Genomic DNA, 14,356 nt, shown 5'->3' on the forward strand with positions numbered 1-14,356 from the left:
GGGTGCTGGGAATTTGTGGAGGGGAAACCACAGTTCCCAGAATTCTTTGGGAGACATCATGTGCTTTAAATGTTTGGTGTGGATCTGCTCTAAGTCTCTTGGAAATCATGCAGTTTTTTTATCTCACCCTTAATCCCCATGTTACAGGAATATAGTTTAAAAGTACACAAACATCTGCAGCTATCAAGGATTTTGCCAATACAAAACTGATGCAGACAACAGCTTCAGACCAGAGAGGAAATATCAGTCAATATATCCCATTCATTTGAGATGCTGCTAGGCCGGCTGTCAGGGTAGAGTGGGATGCTGGAGAGATGACCCCCCCTATCCCCCAGCGAGCTGCTCCTGGAGTTGTTTTGAAGTAGGTGAGGCAGAGGATGGTGCGCTGTCCATCCAAGGTGCTCCAGATGTTTGGCTGGATGTACTCTGTGTTCATCTCCCCCCTCCTCTTCCAACAAGGGCATTCTCCTTTGGAGGTTGGGTTCCCTTGAGCCGCATCCCAAGTTCTTTGCCTTTCTGTTGTTGTTCAGAACCTCTGGCCATTTACCAGCCTTGTCTTCTGGGCAGCAGAAGCTCTGCTAACTCTGCCTCGATTAAGCACATCCCATAGACAGATGCAGGCCACAAGCAAGCCAAGGTACCAGGGACACAAAAGGGTCCAGGGGCCTGTTGGCTTGTGTGCGTTGTTGTGTGAAACAGCATACATTACGTTGGAGTTAAGTTGAGCAAGAAACTTCTTCAGAGCATGTTAAGAGTCTTTTTATTGAAAGACATTAAGGCCAGAGGCTTAAGAGTAAATACATGTAGAGATTCTTCAGTCACCCCCCTTCTGGTACATCTCTCTCCATAGATAAACACAAAACACAGCCTCTCAGCTCAGAGGCATAGTTCAGAAGAGCACAACACATAGACTCTGTTAGAACTTTCCCAGTCGCTATCAGATGGCTACCATAGCAACGACCCTGGCAGTCCGTTCCCAGACAGAGCATAGACATAACTCCCCCTTAACCACAGTTACGTCTTTACACTTGCAGGCTTCATGGAAAACTACTAGAGACAGTAATGCCTGCTGTCACCAGCCCAACAGCCCCCCTTTTTTCCATTAAGACTGCAAAATACACATGAAATACATCTCCATAATACATAGTCATACAGTCATACACTTCTACAATACCTCTTGCAATACATTTCAGTACATTGCATTTTCAGTTCAGTACAGTTCAAACTTACATCTCAGTACAGTTTAAAACTTTATTCACTCAAACTTTGGTTCAACACGTCAAATAAAGTGTCTCAGGATCCATGTCTACAACTTTATTCATTCCAGGACTTGTTATTAATCCCACAGTAAATCTGTCAGGCGGTTTGCCTAAATTCGCTCTCGTGGAGCGTCTTAAAGGAACCAGAGCCTCGGCTCTCTCTGCCCCCCCATTTGTGCTTGTGCTTGGCACAACCTGCGCAGGAGCTTCCATTTCCTCAGCTTTTCGTTTCTTTGATCTGCGTTTTCCAGAAATGAGCTCATTCAAAGCATCTCTGAGAGGTATTTGTGTACCTTCCACTTTAACGTTAACATCTGGCTTAAATTGTGTTCGTGTTTGTGTGTCATTTGTTCCTGTAAGAAGGACTGTCTCCCTTTGATCCCAAGGCTTTTCTGAGACTTTAATGCTTCTGCTCAGAATTAACTGCTGTGTTTCTGGACACCAAACTTTGAAATATGCATTCTCTTGTGCTCTAGGTGCACGTTTGCCACGTCTCTTACCCTGTGGCTTGTAAACTCGGCTGCGATGCACTCTTTCAGGCATCAGCCTGACTGCATTACATGAATACTGTGGCTGTGTGCTTTTAACAGCTGTCTTCTTACAGCTCTGGCGGTCATTCCCTTTCCGCCCCATTAAACTCAAGGCATCAGCACACTTCACACCCACGGTCATTTTAAACTGCCCTTGTGTCATGAAACCCTGACAGACAACATTTTCTCCTCTTTGCACCCAACATTTTCCTTTATCAAACCAGACTGAAAATTGACAACTCACCAGTTTTCTCACAGATAAAATATTATGAGCCAATCCCGGAACAAACAAACAGTCTGTCATAATGCCAAGCTTGTCAAATTTCACCAGACCACGTGCTTTTACGGATTTCTGTGATCCATCAGCAAGTAAAACAAAGTCCTGCTCATCTGTAGACGTGTAAAACAGACTCCTGTCTTTGATTAATATATGGCTTGCCCCGCTGTCGACAATAAAGTTAATTTGTTCCAAGTCTTTAGACTTCTGTTTACAAACAAAGTTCACACTTCCCTGCTTCAAGCCTCCGTCCCTGGAGTTTCGCTTGATTGCACAATCTTTACGGAGATGCCCACGGGCCCCACAGGCAAAACAAGACTTCAGCCGCTGCTGCTCCCGCTTGTTTTCCTGTCTGCTTTCGGCAGCCTGCTCCGGTTCGGCATATTTCTCCTCCTTGCTTCTGACAGCTTCCACCGGCTGGGCTCTCTGCGCCTCCTGCCTCCGCTGCCATTCCTGGGACAATTCCTGCAACGTGTCCCAGATCTGTTTAGCCGACGGCTCATCTCTCACACACATAAGTAGAGAATCCGATAGAGCCAAGATTATAAACGCCTGCGCCCTCTGGTCTCGACGCTTCCAGGCCGCGGTCGGTACCGCCGGGGTTTTTTCCTCAATCACGTCCCATAAATCCTCTGTTATCAGCAAAGCCCTCATCCTCGGCTTCCAGCTGGCAAAATTCTTCTCATTAAGTCGTTCCATCGGCAAGCCTCCCCCAGACAGGTTTACAGCCATGTTGCTCACCTCCGTCTGGTTCAGTCAATCAAGCTGCCCTCTCTGGAACTCCGTCTGCCGTTCAGACCAGCAACTTACTCCGGTGTAATGCACTGTGGAGCGTAACCATCCTCTGCTACCACTGTTGGCTTGTGTGCGTTGTTGTGTGAAACAGCATACATTACGTTGGAGTTAAGTTGAGCAAGAAACTTCTTCAGAGCATGTTAAGAGTCTTTTTATTGAAAGACATTAAGGCCAGAGGCTTAAGAGTAAATACATGTAGAGATTCTTCAGTCACCCCCCTTCTGGTACATCTCTCTCCATAGATAAACACAAAACACAGCCTCTCAGCTCAGAGGCATAATTCAGAAGAGCACAACACATAGACTCTGTTAGAACTTTCCCAGTCACTATCAGATGGCTACCATAGCAACGACCCTGGCAGTCCGTTCCCAGACAGAGCATAGACATAACTCCCCCTTAACCACAGTTACGTCTTTACACTTGCAGGCTTCATGGAAAACTACTAGAGACAGTAATGCCTACTGGTCACCAGCCCAACAGGGCCGCCATTCCAAGCCTCACTGTAAGTCATCTGGATGTTGGACTCCAACTCACATCTCATCCCAGACCATTCACTATCCTAGCTGGAGCTGATGGGAGCTTGGGCCCATCAACATACGCAGGGCCAGAGGCTCCCCATCCTTGCTTTAAGACAAGGATTATGGTGAGAGAGGCTTACTTCTCCAGAAGGCATTCCTTTTCAGCTACAAACAAATCTGAGGAGCTTCATACGAATAGTTCTACGCCGGGACCAGGCCAAAGTGGGCCCTTCTAGTCCAGTATTCTGTTCTCACAGTGGCCAACCAGCTGCCCCCATGGGGGAAGCTCAGGAGAAGGACCTGTGGGCAACAGGAACACTCCCCCCCCCTGTGATTCCCAGCAACTGGCATTCAAAGGCACACTGCCTCTGACCGTGGAGGGCGCTCCATCAGGGCAAATGACCCCGTTTCCCCCAAGCCGCTAGGAGGTGGCCTCAGCTGTCAGCTTCCCTTGCTGTGGGTCTCCCTCCCGGCCAGCCGCACTTGGCACCAGCCGCCACTCACTGCCCACATCTTTCCAGGCTGGCTTGCAGCATCCACAGCGTCTTGCTGTGTAATCTTGACCTTCACTAGGTGAGCTGCTGGAGATGTTCATCCCCAGCTCCTCCTTTCCACGTCCCCCACTTCCTGCTCCTCTTCTGCCTCCCCCTCTTTTCTTTTTGCACCCAAGAACCATCTGTCCCTTTTCCCTTGGCCCAAACCTGGTCCCTTAATTCTTTCCGGCAAGGTGGCTCCATTCCAGCCTCTTTCTGACTAAATTGGCCTCTGTGTCTGCAGAAATAATTCTGCCTTAGTGTCCCTCACTTCTTGGGTTTTTTCCCTGGTGTGTGTCAGGTTAAAATCATCTCTCTGCCTATGTAGATTCATGGCAAGGGAGGACTTTGATTTTTCAGTGCTCAGAATGAGGCCTCCTGGGACTGAGAACTAGATGTTACCCCAGCAGAGGGGGGGAGCAGCTGGTGCTGAGCATCCCTTTGTCACCATAGCAACATAGGAAGCCTTGTTCTGACTCAGACCATTGGTCCACCTGGCACAGTGTTGTCTGCACTGACTGGCAGCAGCTGTCCAGGGTTTCAGACAAGGAGACGTTCCTTCCAGCTAGATGGACTGGGCTGGCCTTGGAAGGCCGGGTTACCCCTCCTGGGCTATGTATTTGCCTCTGAAGGGGCGCGGGGGAGCATATATCCTCTGGCTATAGCTCCACAGGAGTGCGTGCACCATCCTGCTGCCCGAATGGGCTGCCTTAAAACATAACCGCCTAAGAAGCGCCCTGCAGCAGCTGGGCCAGCCAAAGGGGCCTCCTCTCCTCACCGTGGCCGGCCAGACCTGAGCCCAAGCGCGGGAAGGACCGGGGGCAGCGCGGCGGGGCCGTCGCGGCTTCGCGCAGCAGGCAGGGCGCTGGGGACGGGGCGCTGCGAGCTCCACGACCTCCACCCCCGATCTCCGCAGCCGGGAGGCGTGGCCTAGCCTTCCTGGCAGCGGATTGGCCGGCCGGGATTTTGGGGTCTGTTGCGGCGGCGGCGCACGCATGGGAGCCCCGGGGGGGGCGCGGCTGTGCGGGAGACGGGCGTGACGCCGGGAAGATGCTGCTGAGAGTGGAGCGGCTCGGCGCGGCGGAGAAGCATCGCCTCTGCGGGTACCAGGTGAAGGATGCGCGGGGGGAGGGGGCTCCCTCTGACTTCTTCAGCTGCTTCCTCCTCTTCCTCCTGCTGCTGCGGCAGGATGGAGCGCCCTGGCGCGTGTGCGGAAGGAGGGGGCTTCTGGGCACGTGCAGAGCGCCTCCAGCGGGCGGCCCCTGGCCCTCCAGCGGCCTCGTTCTCGAGGGGCCGCAGGGCCAACCGAGGAGCGCCTCCCAGTGGGGTGGGGAGACCCCAGTCCTGCCCCCCCGCCATTTCCCAGAGGCTTCCGGGGCAGATTTGGCTGCTGCTCCCGGCCCTTGTGAGTGTGGAATAGCGAGGGACGAGAGCTGGGGGGCCGGGCCAGGCGGGCTGGCCCTTTCCCCATCCCTGCCGCCCCATCTGCCTCCCGCCCGGCTGCTCCCTCCCACCCCCAATCTGCCATCACTAGTCTCGGCACCTGTTCAGGGAGAAGCAGACCCAAGCGCTGGTTGCTCATCTGCCTCTCTTCCTCCGTGCTTCTCTGCCACCCACCGACCCCCCAGCAGCAGCAGCAGCAGGAGGCGCCATGAGGAAGCAGCACGCCGCGAACGAGAGGGGGACGGAGCCGGCCGCTTTGCACCCGCAGCAGCAGCAGCAGCGAGGCGCCGGCAGCGGCAGGGTCATCGCCAAGCTGGCCCAGGTGAGCGCGGTGGGCTGCTTGGGCAGCTGCTCCTGGGCGGGCAGGGGCTGGTCCAGCTCTTGGCCGCTTCGGCCCCATCCCCGCCAAAGAGCTGGAAGCTCAGCAGGACTGCGCTGCCTCCACCGCTGCTGCTGGGCCTTCCCTAAAGCCTCTGGCGTGGAGGGAGCCTTGCCCGGCTTTGCAGGCGGCAGCTGTGCCGATGGAGCCTGGGCAGGAGCCACTTTCCTCCTGAAGCTGCTTCCCTGGAGGCCTTGCAAAGGATTCAAGACGAAGCATCTCCCCAAATCAGCAGCTGCTGAGCTGGGACTGACCACCTGTCACTACCGTATGCACAGGAAGAGGAAGAGATTTATGTGACATTCTTATTTGTTTAAGGCTTACATGTCTCCTTCCTGCTAACAATCAAGGTACCGTGTGAGAAATACCAAAAATGATCCAGTATATGGCAAAAACCAACCAGGCCTCTAGCTCAGGGGCAGAGTCCTTGGTTTGCGTGCAGAAGGGCCTCGATGCACTTCCAGGCATCTCCAGGGAGTGCTGGAAACACCCTCTGCCCGGAGCCTCGAGTGCCGCTGCCAGTCAGTGTGCAGACAATCATGAGTGAAGCAGACTCTGTAGAAAGCAACCTCCCAGGTTCCAGTTTTTTAAAAGAGACAGTTCTGTCTTCATCCTATAGAGGGTTGGACAGTGTTTAGCCAAAACCTGATGTTGCAGTTTGAGGAAAGAGTTTGCCAGATGCTGGGGGGGGGTGCCTTGGCCCTGAAAAATGGGGAAAAAATGGAATTGGCCTGCCTTCAAGTCGATCCTGACTTATGGCTACCCTATGAATTAGGGTGTTCATGGTAAGCAGTATTCAGAGGGGGTTTCCCATTGCCTCCCTCTGAGGCTAGTCCTCCCCAGCTGGCCAGGGCCTGCTCAGTTTGCCACAGCTGCACAAGCCAACCCCTTCCTTGTCCACAACTGGGCTCCTTGGGACTATGCCGCTTGCCCACAGCAGCACAGCTGGCAGGGCACATAACCCCTGAGCCACTCCCTGTGGGGTGATCTTTAGCTGGCCCTTGACGCCCAGGAGACACGAGCGGGGATTTGAACTCACAGGCTCTGGACTCCCAGCCAGGCTCTCCTCCCCACTGTGCTATACCAGCTGTATGCCAGTCTGTATGCCTAGTTGGCATTAATGTGGATTTTGAGAAGAGTGTTCTCCTGGGGTGTCGTCTGTCATGCTCACCTCTTCCTTCCCTTGCCAACAGTATGTGGGCTCCTTTATCGTTAAAGACATGGAACTTCAGCAGCAAGTTCAGGTGATCCATCAGCAGCTTCAGCACCTGAAGGTAAGCTCTTGGACTTTCTGTGGCCACATGGGTCCTTTGCACATGCCCAGAGACATGTTTATCTGTCTCTTTGGGGGGGGGCTCTGGTACCAAAAGCAGCTCCAGCACTGAGCCTCAGGGATGTGCACCCTATGAAGCCGCAGCATTCTGGAGGGCAAAAAGGGTCTTCTCCCGGCTCTGGATCCTTGTGCACCTCACTTGGAGGACCCCCTTCAGCACAGGGTGAATGCTGTTGGTGTGTCATCTTTGTCCCACTTTCCGTCTTTCTTCTCCACCCTTCTCTGGACACAGGACTGTCCTAGACGGCGATCTGTCGTCCTCAAGTTTTGCCTGCAGGGTCTGAAGATGTACAGCGCGGAGGGGGAGGTAGGTGGGGGGGGACACTAATCCTTGTCGCACACAAGAATGGAAAGTTGTCCGGGGCTTTATCAAAGATGGCCCCCTAGAGCAAAGAGGAATTAACTGGAGGCGAATCCCGGGGCAGGGCATGTGCCTCTCTTTGTATTCCAGGTGGCCTACCTTTCTGGGCTGCTGTGAGGATAATGTGAGAACAACTGTGTCTCGAGTCCTGGGACAGGCTGGGGGTGCCTGCTGTACTTGGATGAGGCAGCTCAGCTGTTGGTAGCCGAGGGACTAGGGTGCCCTTGGCCCGCTGTCATTGCCATGTCTGCCTCACCCTCAGGCTCTCCTCATGGCCCATGCCCTGAAGCGCGTCCTGTGCAGCACTTGGAGGCCCACCGACTGCCAGTTTGCCTTTGTGGCCCGCAACCCCCGCAGCCCCCGCAGCAGCCTCTTCTGCCACTTGTTTGTGGGCAGCCAGCCCAGCGAGGTAGGAGGGTGAGGGATGGGGCTGTGGGGGGGGTGGCAGGAGGAGCCGCTTCCCCGCGGCTCTTTCTCAGCTGGCCTCTCTGTGGGAAAAGTAACAGGGTCAAGCTGCCCCATTTGCGCTCTTGGAATCTTTTCATCCCAAGGGCCACATTTCCTTCTGGGCAACCTTCCAGGGGCCACATGCCGGGGGGTGGGGGGAACAGAGGCAAAAGCAAGCAGGGCAATGAATGTAAATTTTACCTTTCTACACACGTCCCTTTTGACTCTTCAGCCAGCTAAGCAAGAGGCGTTCTCAGCGTTCAAAGACACATTTCAGGCAGGCAAAACCAGTCAGGGTGCAAAGTACAGGCCAGTGAGAGGTTTGGCCCAGAGAGAGGGGGCGTGGCCTGTGGGGAGTCCTGAGGGCCAGGTAGAGAAGCCTGGAGGGCTGCATTTGGCCCCCATGTCTGAGGTTCCACACGCCTGTCCCAAAACATCAGAAAGACATCCTAAGGACAAAAAAGGTAAGAAGAAGAGTCCTACTTGACCAGGTCAATGGGCTCATCCAGCCCAGCATCCTGTTCTGGATGCCCCCAAAGGGAAGCCCACACACAAGCAGGACCTGAGCACAACAGCAACTTGTAATTCCCAGCAACTGGCATTCAGAGCTTTCTGCCTCTGACAGGGGAGGTAGAACATGGTCATCGGGGCTAGCAGCTGTTGATCACCTTCTCCTTCTCCATGAATTTGTCTAACCCACTAGAGGAAGAGACTTCCTGAATCAGGGGCGCTACCACCAAGAAGGTCCTGTCTCTTGTCCCCACGTAGCAAGCACCGCCGGCCACACTGAAGACTTGGAGGGACCTAATTCTGCTGCCCAGTGGGGGAAGATGCTGAGTGTCTGCCTGTCTCCTGACAGGGATCTGTCACTCAAGAGGGAGGATGTTTTCAGCTCTTGCCTGAGTTATGCACCGGCCCTCGGCTTCCCAGGACAACAGAGGGGGACCCGGGAGTGGGTGGTTCATGTGCTTTCTGCCTTTCCTGCTCTCCAGGTCCAGATGCTGCACTTCCTGCTCTGCCGCTCCTTCCAGCTCTGCTACCTCCTGACGCACCCCGAGGACCAAGACTGGCCCCCCAGCGGCTCCACTCAGCAGGAGCCTGGAAGAACGCTTGGAGCCTCTCTGGATAACCAGGCAACCTGGGAGTCCCTGAATCCAGAGGAGGTTTCCCAAAATGTCAACGCGCTGGTGTCATTCAGGAGGCTTCCATGTCCTGCTGACTTCGGCCCCTCCCTCAGTGTGGTAAGCGAGTTTTTCTCCGAGCCTCCCCTTTGCATAACTTGGGCAAGTGAGCCAAACTGCACCTTGCAGAGGAAGCTGGTCCCCTGATCCTCCCCATTTCATTATATTTATATCATGCTTTCCTGCCAAGGTTGGCTCTTAGCATGACTTATAATTAGAGTCTACACAAAAAACTACAATGTGCCTGTGGATCTTTGCACATGGCCGCCTCTTCTGGGCCATGATGGGCAGGAAGGAGGCAGAAGAAGATGCCAATAGTTAATGGGAAAAGTAATTCAATGCACATAGTACAATATACGTAAACAATCATTGGATGCCAATTGACGCAGGCCCTAAATTTTCGGGCATCAGGCTGGTCAGGACAAGCTGTAGCTCAGGGGCAGAGCCCCTGTGTAGCCGGCAGCAGATCCTAGATCCAGCCCCCAGCAGTATGTCCCACAGGGCTGTGAATGTCCCTACCTGCAACGTTGGAGAGTCGCTGCCAGTTACTGTCCACAATATGGAGCTAGTTGGACCCAGATGTTGACTCGTCCCTTGAGGCAAAAGCTGTGGCTCAGGGCAGAGCCCCTGCTTTGCAGGCAGAAGGTCCCAGGTTTGGTCCCCGGCAGCATCTCCAGGCAGGGCTGGGGAACTCTCCTTGTGAAACCCCGGAGAGCCACTTCTGGTCAGTGTGGACAACGTGGACCTAGATGGCCAGTGGTCTGACTTGGTATAACATCAGTGCCTGGGTCAGGATAGAACTACCTTCCGAACCCCAGAGGTGGCTGTCTGTCCCGTCCAGAGAACCAGGAAGAGAGACTCCTGCTGAATTTCCCAAAGGTGGCCTGTGTTGGGGAGCAGCACCAAGTCATCCAGCAAGGGCCTTCCACAAAACTGATCTCCAGCTCCAGAGCTTCTGTGCTGAGCCTCTCTGCTTCTCCTGCTAAGTGCCTGTTTCAACTTGTGTCCTTAGAGAGAGAGGCTGGATTTGGAGGAAAGGAGCAGCCTGGCTAGCTCTCGCCCTGGGAATCCATACTGCTCCCCAATTCTGGTGCGCAAGAAAGCCATCCGCAGCAAGATCCTTCGCTCCGGAGCCTATCGGGGCTGCACCTTTGAGGCTCAGTTGCAGCAATGTGCCCAGGAAATGTGTGAGTACTTGGGGAAGGCAGAAGGCATTGGTGGACAGAGAGGGGTATGCGTGAGAGAGAGACAGAGAATGCTGAAGGAAGTGGTTGCACAACCAGTTGCTGTCACAAGCAGAGGTGCTGAGCAAAGCTGTCGCACCGCTGAGAAGCAGGCATTGGGGGGCAGCTGAGGGGGTTGTGGACATGCCAGCCGCCTTGAGGTAAGAGTGTTGCCCCAAACCCATATAGGCAACTGCTGTTTTGCAACTGGCAGGATGCACTTCCCTCTGTTGTAGCTCTGCCTACGAAGGCCACTCGGTACCTGAAAGTAAAAAAGCTTTTAAGAAAAATCCTTTTGATTGGGGCATTGCTTCCAAAATATTAAAGGGAGAAGAGCCCTGCTAGATCAGACCAAAAAAAGCTCATCTAGTCTAGCATCTTGCTTCTCACCGTGGCCAAACAGAGGCCCACAAGGGAGGGCATGAAGGCAATGGCACCTTCCCTTCCTGCCTGCCCTCAGTGTCAGACAGAGACTGTACAAGGCAGTGTCTTCTTTTTTTGTAGCGGCTGTTGCTGATGGCTATGAACAGACTTCCATGATGAGTATTGCCCCATTGGATCAGGTCAAAGACCCATCTAGCCCAGCCTCCTATGGAGAGCTCACAAAAGGAAGATGAGATGGAAACACCAGCCTCCTGCTGTTACAAAAATCCTTTGCTGCCTTGTAATCCGTGTTACTTTTAGTGGTGTAAAGGGCTTACCTTTACTTCCACGTGTGTCCCTTTAGGTATTTGGAGTTCTCTGGGGACAGTGCTCTGTTTTTCAGGGGATTACTTGCACCTCTTTGGTATTCTCCTTCATTCGAGGCTTCATTTGGGTGGCTGGCCATTTAAGTAGCCTCTTTGGTATAACATTCCCCTGTTTTCTCCTTGGCTTCAGTTCACACCAGCTGTGATAGCAAAGGCAGCAGAGGCAGCCTGGTTTACTTGCCGGACAATGACAGCAGTTTGATGGAGAACGTATGGTCCTTTGCAGGCATTGACAGGTGAGGAGAGGTCTCCTCTTGTGTGTCCCAGGGAAGGAGAGCTCAGCCAACGGTGGGCTGTGGATTGGGAGACTGAAGTAGACTTTACAACACATCTGCTTGATAACAAGAATGCTAGGATTTCCCTTTTCAGTTTCATAATCACTGATGCCAAATGGATAAGAACCTGAGAAAAGCCTTGCTGGATCAGGCCAGTGGCCCAGATCCAGTCCAGCATCCTGTTCTCACAGTGGCCAACAGATGCCCAGTGGGAGCCCGCAAGCAGTGCGAGAGCAGCCTCTCCACTTGTGATTTCCAGCAAGTGGTATTTAGAGGCATGCTGCCTCCAAGAGTGGAGAGACAACACAGCCATAATAGCTAACAGTCATCAATACTGGTTGTTGCTGAATTACACAAGGAAGCTAATCAAACATTATCCGCACTTGTGGTGCAAACCTAATCATGCTCACTCAGAAAGAAGTCCCACTGTATTCAGTGGAGCTTACTCCATGGTAAGTGTGCATAGGATTGTGGCCTTCTACTTCCAGAGTGGGGCTGCCTTCCTTCTTCGAGGTCCTCCATTCTGTCCTCTCTTTTGGTTTTCAGGGATGCTGGGATGGCGCTGCTCAGGAATGATGTGATTGGAGCCTTCCTCCTCTGGGCTGAGCCAGGGTCCGTCAATCAGTGGTGTCTTACCGTGAGGACACGGTGCGGAATCATTCCTTACCAGATCTACAGGAGCCAGCTTGGGAAGTATTCTGTTGAGGTGAGACTTGAGGGAAGCAGTAAGACAGCCCTCTGTCCATCCAGGCTAGCCGTGGCTAATTCAGAATTGCAGGCGTGTACTTTGTGTTTAAACTCCTGCCATACAATGTGACCAATATATTAGATCATAGTCTATTGCTTTGGTTCCAGGGATAAGCAAGTTCCTAGGAGCCAGGTGTAACGAGATTAATTTGTATCCTCCATTTTGTCTGCCAATCAACTAAGTCCTTGTGCAGAGTTCAACCAAATTAAACATTAAAATATTTAATATTAAAATATTAAAACATTAATTGAAATATTTAAAATAATAAACATTCCCTGCCACCCTTCCCACCAACTTTTGTGAGCTGCCTGGGGGGCCTTTTGTGGCTGAAATAAGCAAGAATAGCAATAAGAACAACTTAGCCCCGAGCTGCCCCTAAAGCCTTATGTAAGGTTCCCTTTCCCCTCCCTCTAAGCCCAAACTGAGATTTTTTTTCTTTAAATTTATTTATTTATTTAACTTGTATACCGCCCCATAGCCGAAGCTCTCTGGGCGGTTTACAATAACTAAAACAAATACAATTTAAAATACATATTTTAAAAAACAATGTAAAACACAATTTAAAAATTTAAAACAATATAGAATAAATAAATCTTTGCCTTACGTCACAGTAGCTCCTGTGCTGACTTGTTTCATGAGCGACTGTTCTAATTGCTGAGTGGAGACATTTTGTGACGTCACAGAAGCCCAGACAATGACGGGGGTTGTTTGCAGGCAACATACAGCTTTCAGTCTATTATGTCTTTTCTTTTTTCCTCTTCTCAAAGCATTTGAATGTGGAGTTTCCCAGTATGGAAGCCCTGTTGGATCATTACTCTGGGATCCAAGGTGGGCTGTTCTGCTCCCTGGCTGCAGGCCGGATCAACCACTGTTATGAGGAGCAAGACTGCATGGCAGAGGATGCTTGGAGGGAAGAGCGAAGTCGCCGGCAGTCATCATGGCTGCATGGTACCACTAAATCTCTGGCTGTGCAGCAGGAATTGGGCTAAGAATTCTTTGTTTAGTTTTCCTGCTGTCACATAGACTTGTGCTAACTTTTTTTGTGGTGTCCAAGCTATGTTGCACTTTCTCACTTTGGCTAGCTTTCTCGTACTGATAGGGTAGGGATTAGCCTCCATGACATGGGTCCAACCCCCCCTCCCCCAGTAGAATATCAATGTGAACAGCACTTTTCTAGCCAAAGGGCCCATTGTGTTGACACCTCTGGCCAACCAACCCCTTTTCCTTGTTATAGTCATTCAGGGATAGATTTCTCTTCAGCAGTTGATACCTAAGGCTCCAGTCCTATACACATTTATCAGCCCATAAGCCCCATTGAATTCAGTGGGGCTTACGTCTGAGTAGATGTGCCTGGGACTTCACTGTCTGTCCCAATCCCACTAGTGGAAGGCCGTAGCTCAGCAGTAGTGCGCCTGCATTGTATGCAGAAGGCCCCAGGCTCAATCACCAATGGCATTTCTAGGTAGAGTTAGGAGAAACCCCGGCCCAAAGCCCTGGCAAGTTGCTGCCAGTCAGTGTAGACAACACTGAGCTAGATGGACCAACAGTCTCAATTCTGTTTAAGGCAGCTTCTTCGGTTCCTGTTGTAGTACCTGCAATGGGGCATCTTTTGCTGATAAAACTCCAAAAGAGGCTTTGAGGCTTCAATTAGAGTGTTGTTTCCTCAGATTATTTTTCCTGTTATGAATGTTTTCTTTTTAAAAAAATGTATTTTTAAATTTGAGCTTGGGAAGAAATGAAATATGATGCAAACTACACTGGGATGTAGTTGTTTTTTAAACGTCCTCAAGATGATGTATTTCTTGCAGTAGGTGTTTCCCTTAAATCAACATCCTCTTTATTTCCACTAATACTGCTGGTTTATTGTTTCCTTATGAGGGTTTTAAGTACCTGCTGCTGTGAGATTATTTTGAAATAGATCTTTAAAAAAATGTTATGTGAGCATGCATATAGACAAATAATATATATGAACGGTGAAAATACATAACTTATTTTTAAATATGTTTATAGATAGATGTCCTGCAAAATATATTTGTTATCCAAAATAAGTTATTTTAGTCGTCATTTGTGTTTAGTTTGGGAAATGGGAGGTGGAGGAGACGTCTCTAATTCCATACTTTTAAAAGCGTCGGAGGCCTAGGCACTTCCGTTGCCATAGTAACAATCACTGCTCTGGGTCGCATTAGCGGCGCTTGCGCGGATTGGGCAGTCGGGAGAAAAAAGCGGAGCAGCGATTGGCTGCCGTCAGAGCGAGTGGCGACTGGTAGGAAAGGTTACGGCGCCCTGTAGAGAAAAATCAGAAGTG

General features: G+C 51.6%; 1 protein-coding gene across 6 annotated transcripts; it reads left to right on the forward strand.

Annotated features, from left to right (window-relative positions):
* The first annotated feature begins 4,703 nt into the window (after positions 1 to 4,703).
* SH2D5 (SH2 domain containing 5) lies at positions 4,704 to 14,088 on the forward strand. 6 transcript variants are annotated; one of them, XM_061601646.1, is made up of 10 exons: positions 4,742 to 5,022; positions 5,541 to 5,677; positions 6,928 to 7,008; positions 7,300 to 7,374; positions 7,691 to 7,837; positions 8,868 to 9,116; positions 10,069 to 10,243; positions 11,159 to 11,264; positions 11,850 to 12,009; positions 12,819 to 14,088. In XM_061601646.1, exons 2-10 carry the CDS (start codon positions 5,564 to 5,566, stop codon positions 13,038 to 13,040), a joined length of 1,329 nt encoding a protein of 442 aa, XP_061457630.1. In that variant the 5' UTR covers positions 4,742 to 5,022; positions 5,541 to 5,563; the 3' UTR covers positions 13,041 to 14,088. The 6 variants fall into 6 exon arrangements, with proteins under 6 accessions (XP_061457634.1, XP_061457635.1, XP_061457633.1 ...); XM_061601645.1 differs by having other exon boundaries at positions 5,544 to 5,677; XM_061601647.1 differs by having other exon boundaries at positions 5,547 to 5,677.
* The last annotated feature ends 268 nt before the right edge of the window (positions 14,089 to 14,356 follow it).

Source organism: Rhineura floridana, chromosome 18, assembly GCF_030035675.1.
Source record: "Rhineura floridana isolate rRhiFlo1 chromosome 18, rRhiFlo1.hap2, whole genome shotgun sequence".
NCBI classification, from domain to species: domain Eukaryota; kingdom Metazoa; phylum Chordata; class Lepidosauria; order Squamata; family Rhineuridae; genus Rhineura; species Rhineura floridana.